This window comes from Erpetoichthys calabaricus, chromosome 2, assembly GCF_900747795.2.
Source record: "Erpetoichthys calabaricus chromosome 2, fErpCal1.3, whole genome shotgun sequence".
Taxonomy (NCBI): Eukaryota; Metazoa; Chordata; class Cladistia; order Polypteriformes; family Polypteridae; genus Erpetoichthys; species Erpetoichthys calabaricus.
In genome coordinates, this window is record NC_041395.2 from 131,426,573 (window position 1) to 131,440,301 (window position 13,729).

General features: G+C 37.0%; 1 protein-coding gene across 1 annotated transcript; it reads left to right on the top strand.

Moving 5' to 3' along the window:
• The first annotated feature begins 613 nt into the window (after positions 1-613).
• Positions 614-10,879, top strand: LOC114669581 (extracellular calcium-sensing receptor-like). The gene is made up of 6 exons (XM_051922536.1): positions 614-858; positions 1,323-1,620; positions 1,752-2,561; positions 5,185-5,412; positions 7,205-7,328; positions 9,918-10,879. The coding sequence occupies exons 1-6, from the start codon at positions 614-616 to the stop codon at positions 10,829-10,831; spliced, it is 2,619 nt and encodes an 872-aa protein (XP_051778496.1). The 3' UTR covers positions 10,832-10,879.
• The last annotated feature ends 2,850 nt before the right edge of the window (positions 10,880-13,729 follow it).

Genomic DNA, 13,729 nt, shown 5'->3' on the forward strand with positions numbered 1-13,729 from the left:
AAGACAACTAATTACAAATTTTAAAAAAATGATTTACAGAAGGGCGGCACGGTGGCGCAGTGGGTAGCGCTGCTGCCTCGCAGTTGGGTGATCTGGGGACCTGGGTTCGATTCCTGGGTCCTCCCTGCGTGGAGTTTGCATGTTCTCCCCGTGTCTGCATGGGTTTCCTCCCACATTCCAAAGACATGCTGGTTAGGTGGATTGGCGATTCTAAATTGGCCCTTGTGTGTGCTTGGTGTGTGGGTGTGTTTGTGTGTGTCCTGCAGTGGGTTGGCACCCTGCCCGGGATTGTTTCCTGCCTTGTGCCCTGTGTTGGCTGGGATTGGCTCCAGCAGACCCCCGTGACCCTGTGTTCGGATTCAGCGGGTTAGAAAATGGATGGATGGATGGATGGATTTACAGAAAAATTAAAAGCTGTGGGATATGCACCAGTTATATCTGGTAATAGTGCCTGTCTTTGTTTAATTATATTCAAAGTGCAAAGTGAATACAAGAGACAATGCAAAGATGAAAGAAAAACCTCTATTGTATTGGGCACCTGAGAATACTGTATATGAGAAAGATGTTTTTCCAAGTTAAATGATGTACAGTTAATTCACAGTATATCATATAAATGGCAGACCTTGGGACAGTTGAGCTTTTAACATACAGCAGGCTTGAGATGCTGCTCCTGGTCCTATTGTTGTATGTAAATATCATAAAGGCAGAAGAGCCTGTTTGTAGCCTCTATGACACTATAGATGCACCTTTCTTGTCTAAGGATGGAGACATAATGATAGCAGGAATCTTCAACATTCATGGCAATGAAAATACAGTGGCTAGTTTTAAGTCTAAACCCAACCCGGCAGAATGCAAAGTGTAAGTATATTATAAAATACAATTAAAGAATAAAATGTAAAAATGAAATCTAGGATTCAGTTTTCAATTTATGTTTAGCTAAATCATGACTTATTAATTCCTGTGCTTCCTTTTACTGAAAAAGGAAACCGAAGAAGTTTAAAAATATGTCACGGTTATCTCAAAGTACTCTTGTTTATCTATGACAGTTCTGCATACTGCATTTGTGAAACAAATTAACATATTCAGATGTATAATTAATATAAAAGAAACAGATTATTTCAGAAGACATCATATATACAGTTCTTCGTCATGCAGATAAGACTTTATGTAGTAGTATTGTTAAGGTTTTTGGCTGTCCTGAAAAAAATATATTCACTGATTAAAAAAAATATAGTGTCTAAAATTGTAAAAAGACAGAATTCATAAACCACTCAAGAGATGTGCTTTTATTAACATTTCCACATCATTTGTTTTCTCTAAAGTTTCAATGAAAGAGAGTACCAGAGTGTTAAAACTATGATTTTCACCATAGAAGAAATCAATAATAATAGTAAACTTCTTCCTAATATCACATTGGGATACAAGATGTACGATGCTTGTTCTTCTGTGCAGTTGTCCATTAAAAAAGCACTAGCAGTATTAAATGACCCCAGAAGTAGAACATTTAGTAGCCTGCCTTGCAGCAGGGCTCCTGCTCCTGTCCTAGCCGTTATTGGGATGTCTTCTACAATCTACACACAGGCAGTGTCTTCAATTACAAATGCTTTTCAAATACCACAGGTAAGCCATGTTCTTTAAACTCTACCTGCTATATACTGTACATATATAAAACATATTGTTAACACCTATTATTAATGCATACGCAACAGATAATTCTTCATTAAATTATATGTTTTTATTTGTGTCCACAGGTAAGTCATTTTTCTGCCTGTGCTTGCCTAAGTGACAAAATAAAGTACCCAACGGTATTTCGAACAGTTCCAAGTGATTATTATCAAAGCAGAGCCTTGGCACAGCTTGTAAAGCATTTTGGATGGAACTGGGTTGGGACAGTTAGAACTGACAATGATTATGGAAATGATGGAATTGCTGGTTTTGCACAAGCTGCTCAGGAAGAAGGCATTTGTATAGAATATTCAGCTGTCATATCAACTGTCATGACACGTCAAATGTATATCAAAGTCATACGTCTTATTAAAGAATCTTCTGCAAAAGTTGTTATTGCTTATCTAAATGCAGTGGCAATGAAAACATTTATTGATGAGCTGGTACTTGAAAATGCCACTGGTTTACAGTGGGTAGCAGTCACTGGCTGGATGACAAAGAGACTCCCGTTAAAGGAGGAATATTACAAAATTATGGGCGGAACAATAGGAATGGGTTATCCCAATGCTGTAATCCCTGGTTTAAGGGACTATTTATTAAATATAAACCCCTTCTGGAATCCTGAAGATTCTTATTTAAAAGAACTTTGGGAAGTTATCTTTAATTGTAGTCTGAATTCAAAGGATGTCACAAAGAAGAAATGCACAGGGGCTGAAAATCTGAAAGAGGTTAAAGCAGAATACAATGATGAAAATGAATTTCGAGCTCCTAGTTGTGTATACAAGGCTTTGTATGCTGTAGCACATGCTCTGCACCATCTGTACAATTGCAAGGATGGCCAGGGTCCTTTTATAAATAAGATGTGTGCAGACAAGATGAGAGTTGAGCCGTGGCAGGTGGGAGCATTTATTGTGTGTTACAATTATCTGTACATCATGTGTTATTACTATTTTTATAATAATAATAACAACAACAATACATTATTATTATTATTATTAACCCCAAGCTGACAAGATCATTCTTGGGATGTCAGGCTTTGGTTCAATGAAATGCAGTACCTTTCCTGGTTTGTTGACTCTTTCTCTCTAAAGACATAGGTATAATTTTGATGTTGGCATAAATACAATACAATACAATTTATTTTTGTATAGCCCAAAATCACACAAGAAGTGCCACATTGGGCTTTAACATGCCCTGCCTCTTGATAGCCCCCAGCCTTGACTCTCTATGAAGACAAGGAAAAACTCCCAAAAAAAAACCTTGTAGGGAAAAAATGGAAGAAACCTTGGGAAAGGCTGTTCAAAGAAAGACCCCTTTCCAGGTAGGTTGGGCGTGCATTGGGTGTCAAAAGAAGAGGGTCAATACAATACAATACAATACACAGAACAGAACAAATCCTCAATACAGTATAAAAATTAAAATTTTAGAAGTACGGAGCAAAATTTAACAGTAGATGATATCACATAATAAGATTTGGATATGTTTAGAGTCCTGGAGACCTCATCCATTAAGCTGCCTCCCCCATTTGGCCATTCCACCGCTGAAACAGTGCTGAGCCAGCCAATCCGATGAAAGGACCCTTCTTTCCCACGATTCCTGTGATCCTCCATCAGGGATGACTTTACCTTAGGCAGGCAAAACAACTTGGCAGGTGGGCCATGGCACCAAGTGCCACATTTGAGTACTGAGAAGAGAAACAGAATAGGTGAAGGTTAGAATCCAATTATAACTATCATGTTACTTATGTTTTAGTGCTAATGACTAACAACAGAGATGCAGTATGTACAGTTAATCAGCAGCTCTAGTCAGGATATGCTAAACTGAAGTAGTGAGTCTTCAGGCGGGATTTAAAAGCTGAGACAGAAGGAATCTCTTATAGAAGCAGGCAGACCATTCCACAGTTTAGGGGCCCTGTAACTAAAAGCTCGACCTCCCACTGTTATTTTATTAATCCTTGGAATCATAAGCAGATCGGCATCTTGAGATCTTAATGTGCGCTCAGGTTTGTAAGTCATGATAAGTTCAGACAAGTAAGCTGGACCTTGGCCATTTAATGCTTTATATGTTAAAAGGAGGATTTTGAAATCTACCCTAAACTTAACCGGGAGCCAGTGTAAGGATTTAAGACCTGGAGTTATGTGTTCATATTTTCTTGTTCTTGTAATAATTCTTGTAGCCACATTTTGGATTAACTGGAGGCTGTATAGAGAACAGTTTGAACATCCAGTGAACACTGCATTGCAATAGTCAATCCTACTAGAGATAAATGCATAAATTAATTTCTCAGAATCCTGTTTATTTAGAAAGCGCCTTAATTTCCTAACATTTTTAAAATGGAAGAAACATGATTTGGACAACTTTGTAATATGCGCTTTAAATGACATGCTAGAGTCAAAGATAACTCCTAGATTGCGGGCTGATTCAGTAATATTAATTGGGATTCCAACTGAGCTAAATGATGACAAAATATTGTTGTGATCAGCGTTACATATAACCGGTGTGAATAAATGTGGGTGTGTACTGATATGAACATGACCTGTAAAGGATTGAAATACTGCCTATCATGTCTTCTTGCTAAAGAGTAAAATACAAATCAAAAACGCATGGAAGAAAAAATAAATAATTGTATATAATAAATGTCTATCATTGTGTTTCTGAAATTTCTAGGTTGAGCTTATAGCAAGAGAAAAAGGTATGAACAAGTCCTGGATAGGAAACCAGTACACCAAAGAATATGCTTTCACATACATTCACTCACAGCAATAAATATTCAATATCCTGTAGATTTACTATTTTGTCTAGCATCCTTATCTTTATAAAGTGAGAATCTGTAGAAAGCTCACATGAAAGTGTGGAGATTCTGAAGACTATAAACTGTTGGTCACAAGTACAATTCTTAAAGGGGCGATATAGCTGTTGGTTTTCATTTTTGTCTGTTAACCTAATTAGAAGCACATCCTTGCTGTAGTTAATGGAGCATAATTTTTAGTTTAACTTTACTTCACTTAAGAGTCTTTAATTGCTTTGTTGCCTTTAAACAACTACTTTCAGCATCTTTCGTTTTTTTCTTTTTCCATATATCAATGAGATGTGATAATGACAAGAAAACGAAGAACTAATTTGTGTCCTATTTACACCTATGTAAATTTTAAAATGTTTATTTTAAAACTATTTGGAAAAAAAAATAAAAGAGAATAATTGAAGCATTGACAAATAATACTTAGCTCCAGTCAAGAAATAAATTCTCATAGCGTTCTCAGTAACAAAAAAAAAAACAAAAAACTACCCCATTATTAGTAAGGTATGAAGTGGTAGGGTTAGAAATTTAAAAAGCTATACTATTAAAATACATTGATTAAATCTGATTATACAGCACACTGAAATAAACAGTTATAGAAACTGCAGATCTGCAGAAATGATTTTGAGATCTAGATGCCCCACATTATATAAAACACAAATCGTAGGCTTTTGAGGTTAAAGTGCCATCGAGTACATACTAATATTATTATCTTTTTGCAGGTTTTACACTATCTTAAAAATGTTAATTTTACAACAGCCTATGGAGACAATGTTTATTTTGATGCATTTGGCGATCCAGAACCAAAGTTTGAAGTTGTAAACTGGCAGCGTGGCGATGGAGGACTCATAAAATTTGCAACAGTTGGCTTCTATGATCCATCTTTACCAGATGGAAATAGAATTCAGATGAATAATGTCAGCATTGTCTGGGCAGGAGGTTATAACCAGGTAAGATTAACTTGCTATTAGCAGAAATGTAAAACTGAACCATAATTCAATCACAATGATACAGATTCTTGATGTGTAATCTCTAAATAAAGTGAGTTTGTATACAAGTTTAAATATGAAGTTAATACTTCAATATTTCAAATATTATTTCAATATATATAGTCATGTAAAAAGAAAGTATACCCTATTGACTTAAGTTAATTGAACAGACAGACATTAGATCATTATTCAAACGGTGCCTACAGATAAAGGTGATATATTTGAATAAGTGACATGATGTATTCATTGTTATAATCTAAATTAACAAAAATGCAGATTGTGTAGTACACCCCTACACTTATCACCAATTCATATCCACAAAATTAAAAATGTGTTCCATATCCAATGATTAGAACCTCCTTAGGTAGTATATAAGGGAAACTTGTCTAATTTAAACAGTATATATCTAGGGTCTGGTGTTCTTTTCGCTATTGATGTGTGTTGTGTACTCATGCCAAGATAAAAAAGAGCTCTCTAAGGCCCTCAGAAAAAAAGGCTGTGGATGCTTTTGAGTCTGACAAGGGATTTAAAAAGAACACTAAATTATTTAAAATCAATCATTCCCCTGTAAAGAAAATCATCTACCAGTGGTGTAGATTTCAATCAACTGCTTATTTGTCTAGGACTAGCTGGCCCAGAAAATTCAGTTCAAGAGCTGACCATTTGATACAAAAAGAAATCTCTAAGAACCCTGAACTTTTAAAGTGGTATCTGCAGGTAACTCTTGCAACAGTTGGTGTCAAAGTGCATACATCTACAATCAGAAACAGATTTCACAAATTTGACCTGCATGTGAGGTATGCCAGGATAAAGCCAAGCTAAGACCACAGTTTGCCACTGAACATATAGGCAAAGACGAGGCCTTCTGGAACAGTGTGCTCTGGACAGATGAATTAATGAGAGTGGTTTGACCACAGTAACAGTGGACATGTTTAGCTCAAACCAAATATAGCATTCCAAGAGCATTTCATACCAGCTGTGAAGCATGGTGGTGGAAATGTTATGGTTATGTTAAGGTTGCTTCACTGCCTCAGGGTTTGGGCAGCTTGAAGTCATCGAGTCAACTATGATTTCTGCATTATATCAAAGTGTGCTTGAGAATAAAGCTGAAGTATAACCAGAAATAGATCTTTCTACACAATAATGATCTGGAGCACACTAGCAAATTCACCAAGAAATAGCTCAAAAGAAGAAATGGAGGGTTATTTACTGGCCTAGACAAAGTCCTGATTTGAAGACCATTGAAATGTCTGTGAGGGGATTTGAAACAGGCTGTACACATAAAAAAAAAAAAAAAAACTTTTTACAACTGAATGATGTTTGCCTGGAGAAGTCATAAAAAAGTTCATGAGTCGATGTCAGAGATTGGGGACTGTTCTGCAAAACACCTACAAGAAGCCATTTCTGCTAAAGGGGGCAATACCAGCTCTGAGGCTAAGGGTGTACTTAACTTTTACCCAGTTGACCATTGCATCAATTGATATTTTTATTGAATAAATGATTGAAAAGGCAAATTTCCTTGTGTATGTATTCAGTTATATCACTTTTATCTGTAGGCACTGTTTGCATGAAGATCTACTGTTTGCCTGTTCAAAAATGTTCAAAAAGTCAACAATTTCCATTTTTTCTGTTAGTATCTGTATTGAATTGTCTATTTAGCATATATCAATGAAAAATAGTGTTTCTATTGGTTTCTGAAGGCTAATTTCACTCTGCTTCCAGTATTATTCAAATGATGTGTTATTTAATTTAGGTACCTAAATATGTGTGCACAGAAAGTTGTCTGCCTGGCACTCGCAAAGCAGTTAGGAAAGGCCAACACATTTGCTGCTTTGACTGCATACCTTGTGCTGAAGGTGAAATAAGCAATCAGACCAGTAAGTAGATTTTGTTTTATTCTGAAATTGAATTCATGTTATAGGAAGCAAAAACATGCATAACATTTACAAATTGTAATAAAATGTATTTTTGTGGGAGGCTGGAGCCTATCGTACCAAAAAAGGACAGAGCCCAGGACAGGGTGATAATACATGGCAGGGCTCACTCTCAAATACAAAACCAATTTAAAATCTCAAAACAACGTAATACACAGTTCTTTGTGGACATGAGAGAAAAACAGAGAAAAAACACACACACACAGATAGATGTAATATGTAAACTCCACACAGACAAAAACCGAGTACAGATTTTAAAGCCAAGGTATTGGATTTGTGATGTAGCAACAATAAATACTGTGCCACCAAAGAAGTATCTTATTTTGCAAAGTTTGGGTATAAAATCTATAATTGTAGGCGAGTTGAAAATGGTAGTGAGTCTGAGGTACAGTACTGTAAATTCATGAGTATAACACACGTTTCCCAGTATGTACTACATTTCTCAAATAGATCAACATATGAATAACAGTTCCAATAAAAGTCATGGTATATGTCAAAATACATAAGTTTAAAACAGAAAACGGTCTTGGACATTATTGAAGCTTACCCCAATCTGTATACACACACATACCATCAACATATTAATTTGCACCAATCTAATTTCCAGTTAACACACTGAAATCCATATAGAAATGTCATACATTGTCATGGAGAACATGTAATCTTCTCATAGAACTCTTCCTATGTTAAAAATTAAGCTCGCATCCACATGCTTAATAGTTTCAGAAAGTATTCAGTTGCATATTATTACCAACAGTAAGCCTACCTCCACAATGTTGAGTGCCAAGCAGTGAATGATTGTTTCATGAGAGCACCTGTTTTACCCAGTTACAACTTGTAAAGTCTGGGGATTTTCAGTTTTGCCAGTATAATAATTCAAGAAGTAAGAATTTACAGCATCAGCTGAGGTACACACGGGTCAAAGCCAGTAGTCTATTTTGCTTCAATGCTATCTAAGCACTTTAAAGAAAAATCATTTACCTCACTTGAAATTTTTGCAATCTATGCATTTGATACTGAGTGCTGTAATACTGTCATCTAAGGAATACTCCACTTATAAATGACATTGTTTTGTATGTTACTTACCCCATATAGTTTGTAATGATGGTCATGTGTGTCTTAGCAAAATCTGATTTAGTTCACAAGAGTATTTTCTGGAAGTGACTTGTTTTAGCAAAAATACATGTTCTTAGGACGTTATGAGCATATGACTGGATGACTTCAAGTGTGTATTATGTGAAACTAAGATTTTTTAATGAACAATTTGATATTGTTTGGCTGTTGTCCAACATTGGTGACCATTGACCAACCAGATACACTCACACTAACCTTTTTTGAGTTAAAGGAGAAAAAATAGCACCTGGAGAAATATAACATGAATATTAGAAGAACATGCAAATATCATACAAGCACTGACATTAATGTGAATCAAACTCAGGCCCATTGTGTTTAACCTGCCAGCAGGACCAAACTATGAGGAACAATTTAAAAAAAAAACTGTTAAAAATAATTAATTTCCTCATTGCTAGAATTAAAGGACCCTGTTGTGCCTTTAAATTACCGCACTGCATACTCTGCTAATACACTTTAATGTTTTTCTTTTTTCCTCAATGATGGTCAAATTGCTGTATCTCAGCAACACTTGACCCCAGCCTCCACCTTAATGGCATTCTTGAACGTCCCAATTCTAATGTGAACTACTGGATAATCTACTAAATGAAAGGGGTGTTTCAATCCACTTTCTATATTTCAGATTTTTTTTTTTGTAAAAATATTTTTGAATTTAGACACAGAGCTTAAAATTTCTGTACCAACTGTACATTCTTTTACAGTACAGTCTGCCATTCAAAATGATAGGTTCTCAATAATAGATATATATGATATGAACACTTGTTTGAAAAATGTTAAAGGGAAGAAAAAAATGTCTTGCTTTGTGTACTGCTTCAAAAACAATAAAAACAGACATATTACTTTTAGATATTTCATAGTAATTTCTTCTGGGTGTTCCTGACACATTCATTGACAATTTTATAGCATTTGGAAGCTTATTCTAAAATGTATGGAAATAAGAATAACATTCATAGTGCATTTTTAGTAAACATGTTACTGAATTATGTAACTTATTCTACTGCAACAATTCTGAAAGAGAAATGTCTGACCAACCATTATTTTGAGGGGTAGAACATGAATATTGAGTTAAGCATGATGAAGTTAAATCAAAGTATCAGAAAACGAGCGAAAATGAGGCTGAGTTTAAAGTGTTAACTAGTCAGCTCTAACACAAAGATTCACTATTAAATACTGCAACCATAACTTGACGTTTTAAAGCATAACACCTTACCTGTGAATACTAGTTTGTTAATCAATATTATTTTGTTTTGTTTTGCACATTTTGTTAATCAATTTATGTATCTTTCATGAATTGTATTAACATCACAAATCACATTGCATTTTGGCAAAATCATTTTGGTTAACATTTGGTGTAAATCCCCTAAGGCAAAATAACAATGAAGCTTGTCTCTTGTTTTACAGATTCACTTCACTGTATGAGCTGCCCTCTCGACTACAGGTCCAGTCAAGAAAAAACTCAATGCATCTTGAAAGATACTGAATTCCTGTCCTTTGAAGAGATCATGGGCTCGTTACTAGTCTTGTTTTCTTTATTAGGAACTTTAATGACCATTAGTGTTGCAGTCATTTTCATCCTTTACATTGATACTCCAGTTGTGAGAGCCAACAATTCAGAACTCAGTTTTCTTCTGCTGTTCTCCTTAATCCTGTGTTTCCTATGCTCACTTACTTTCATCGGTCAGCCATCAGACTGGTCATGTATGCTGAGACATACAATTTTTGGGATCACCTTTGCACTCTGCATCTCTTGCATTCTGGCAAAAACAGTTGTGGTGTTGATGGCTTTCAGAGCCACATTACCAGGCAGTAATGTCATGAAGTGGTTTGGCCCCTGTCAACAGAGAATGAGTGTTGTTTCATTCACATTAACTCAGGGTTTAATTTGTATGTTTTGGTTATTGTTGTCACCCCCTTTGCCTCATAAAAATTTTACGTCATACAAAGAAAAAATAATCTTAGAATGTGAGGTGGGGTCCATGGTAGCATTTTGTACTGTGCTTGGTTACATTGGATTTCTTTCTGCTGTGTGCTTCATCCTTGCTTTTCTTGCTCGTAACCTTCCAGACAACTTCAATGAAGCTAAACTTATTACTTTCAGCATGCTGATATTCTGCTCAGTCTGGATCACTTTCATCCCAGCTTATATCAGTTCACCTGGCAAATACACAGTAGCAGTTGAAATATTTGCAATATTGGCTTCTAGTTTTGGATTACTCTTTTGTATATTTTTTCCTAAATGTTATGTTATATTAGTAAAGCCTGAGCAAAACACTCGAAAGCATATAATGGGAAAAATGCCCGCAAAATCACTTTAAGAAAAAAATAATTATTCTACAAATCTCAATATATGTGTAAATAAAAGAAAAAAAAACAATAGATAGATAGATAGATAAATAGATTTGAAGTTAACAGAAGCAAAATAAACAAATATTATAACAGAGAACAAACCCCTTTCAAATATACTCTAGAATGACTTAAAAAGAAAGCAAACTGAAAATTAAAGAAAACTTCACATGAGCCAGGTATATTGCTGTTGTCATAATGGAGCCCCATTAACGTTTTTTGACAAACGTCTGCTGAGTAATTCATTGGCTGAAAGTACTCAATGTTAGTTTGTCAGACAGAGGATGTGTAGCATGGTTTATAATGTTTTCATTTTTTTCTTTGCTACTGCCTCCTCTCTTTGCTTGTGAGTCAATAATCAGTTCCTTGGTTATGCTGATATTAAGTTGCAGACACTTCTTTCTGCAACAAGAAAGTTCTCCACCTGAATCCTCTACCTTATCCTCTAAGCACTGTCTCTAATCGCTGTCGTCCTCTTGAACCCTCGGACAATACGCCAGACACCAGGTAAAAGTCCAATATTTATTTATTTGGACAATATTAAAGTGCACAAAGCACCTTCCACTCCACAATACTCATAAATCAATAATACAATAATCCCAATCCTCCACTCCCAGGCGCGTTGCCACCCTTCCACCCAGCTCAACGCTCTGGTGTTTCACTGTCCTTTTTATAGTCCTTGACCAGGAAGCATTTCACCCTCTCTGTCCATGTGACCTGGAACACTTCCGGGTCAGATAAAAAATCCTTCTTTTCTTCACCCAGGAAGCACATTGTTCCCTTTGTCCACGTGACTCTGACGTACTTCCTGGGCATAAGGCAAATAGTCTCTGTGCCTCCCTGCAGCATCCTCTAGCGGGCCCCAAGATATCCAACAGGTCTGAGAATAAAAACTACATTGTCCAGTATTCCCTGCTGGCATTCAGGGCACCTCCATGCTGCAGGGAGGGCTCCACCTGGCGGTCTGAGGGTATTGGCCGGGATGAAAGGCCGGCCACATATCACAATATAAATATACATATATTGTAAGGTTTCTGAACTCTTTTAGGATCCCCCTAATAGAATGACATGCTGAAGTGTGACTGCCGTGTCTATGGAGGACTGCTTGTCTGTTGTCGAGGCAACCTCAGCATAGCATAGCGTCACAGAAAAAAAATTTGAGCCAATCATGGTCGTGCCACTGTCCTGGCCCTGACTATGCCCATTTTCTGTGTCTTTGTAAAATACAGTGGTAGCTCCCATTGTAAAAAATAACCCTACTGTTTCTGTTTAAGTTGAATAAAGCTGGTTTTGCTAAAGTACTGAGACTCAGCATCATGTTTTGGGGTGCAAGACAGTGTCTTACGCATCACATGGTACCAGAAGTGGGGCCTTGTACCAATGAAACCCCAAGAGGCATATGATATCCCAATACCAGCGGACCAAAATAAGGCTCCTGCAGATGCTCTTCACATTCCCCAGAGATGTTCTTGTGAAGATGGCTCCCTCGGACGACCCAGAGTATTTCCTGTTCTGCTTTGAACGCACAGCAACTTTAATATGCTGGTACAGGGCAGCCTGGCCAGCTATCAAGGGTTGTGCGAAATCTCCCGAAAGGCTAGATGATTATGATTTCCTGAAGCAACAGATCCTTCTCTGCACAGCTTTGAGCCCAGTGGTCAAGGGGCATCAGTTTCATCTGGGCTTAGTGGACCTGATTCAAAGCTGGATCCGCGGAGACACTTTCAAGCGCATTGTGGAGAAGATCACTATTGATGTAGTCCTATCAGGGATGGATGATGCCCTTTGTGATAAAATGCTGCGGAATGATGTCCACTCGCTGACTGATCTGACCTGCAGACTGGAGGGTGCACAAACCACCTGGAAAACAGGGCTACCCAGGTTTGACCCCGATTTTGGTCCAGCCAGCACAGACTTTCAGGGTCGCCAGCGGCACAGGTGGAAGATGCCATTGTGGGAACACCATAGCGTGGACTGAACACAGCTGCTTTCGCTGTGATCAACTGGGACATCTAGCTCAGGAGTGCCATCTCCCACCTGCACATACCATGACCATAAAGTCTGGCCCAGGTATGCAGCTCGCAAGTGTCCCCCAAGATGTTAAAGAAGGACAATTTTAAGGTCCCTATTATGTTGGCCGGATGGGTATTCTTTTTAACCACATCCAAAATTTGCAGTTTTTCACAATTCATGGGTGCTCTAGGAAAGTAACCCCGGCGAATTTTGAGGGTGTACTGTATACAGGTTCAGAGATGGCCACCCTGTATACTTGAAATAACTGTTGAAAAAAGAAGGCACAATAAATATCATTACATACTAACTAACACAGGTGGATCAGAGATATAAGGAGCCAGCAGAAAGAGGAGGTTTCAAGAGAGCCCGGAAAAGGAAGTGATGTCATCTGTAGGAGTGTTCTGGAAACCAGAAATTACTTCATTGGTGGGCAGGTTTTGGGGACTGGAAATGAGATCATGGATTAGCAGGTTCTTTGGCTTCGCTTCAGAGGGACAAGAGAAGAAAGCAACAGATAACAGTGTGACAGTGCCAACCCCTGGTCCAGCTGTGACATAACATTATGTGAACTTGTAAACCATCTTCCATGCGCACATGTTTGACAACACATTTATAATACACAAACACACATTGTATAAGTATATACTGTATACTGTATATATTATATATATATATCAATTAATTGACATTGGCAATCGAACACTGCTTACTGTAAATGTAAATAAATATACATGCACCTGTAGATTTTAATCATTTTTAATCATTAATTGCAATATAGCTTTTTTGCTGTTTAAATATACATTTACTATACTCATACAGATGTGTTTTTTTCAGTGTTTCAGCCAGACATTTGTTAT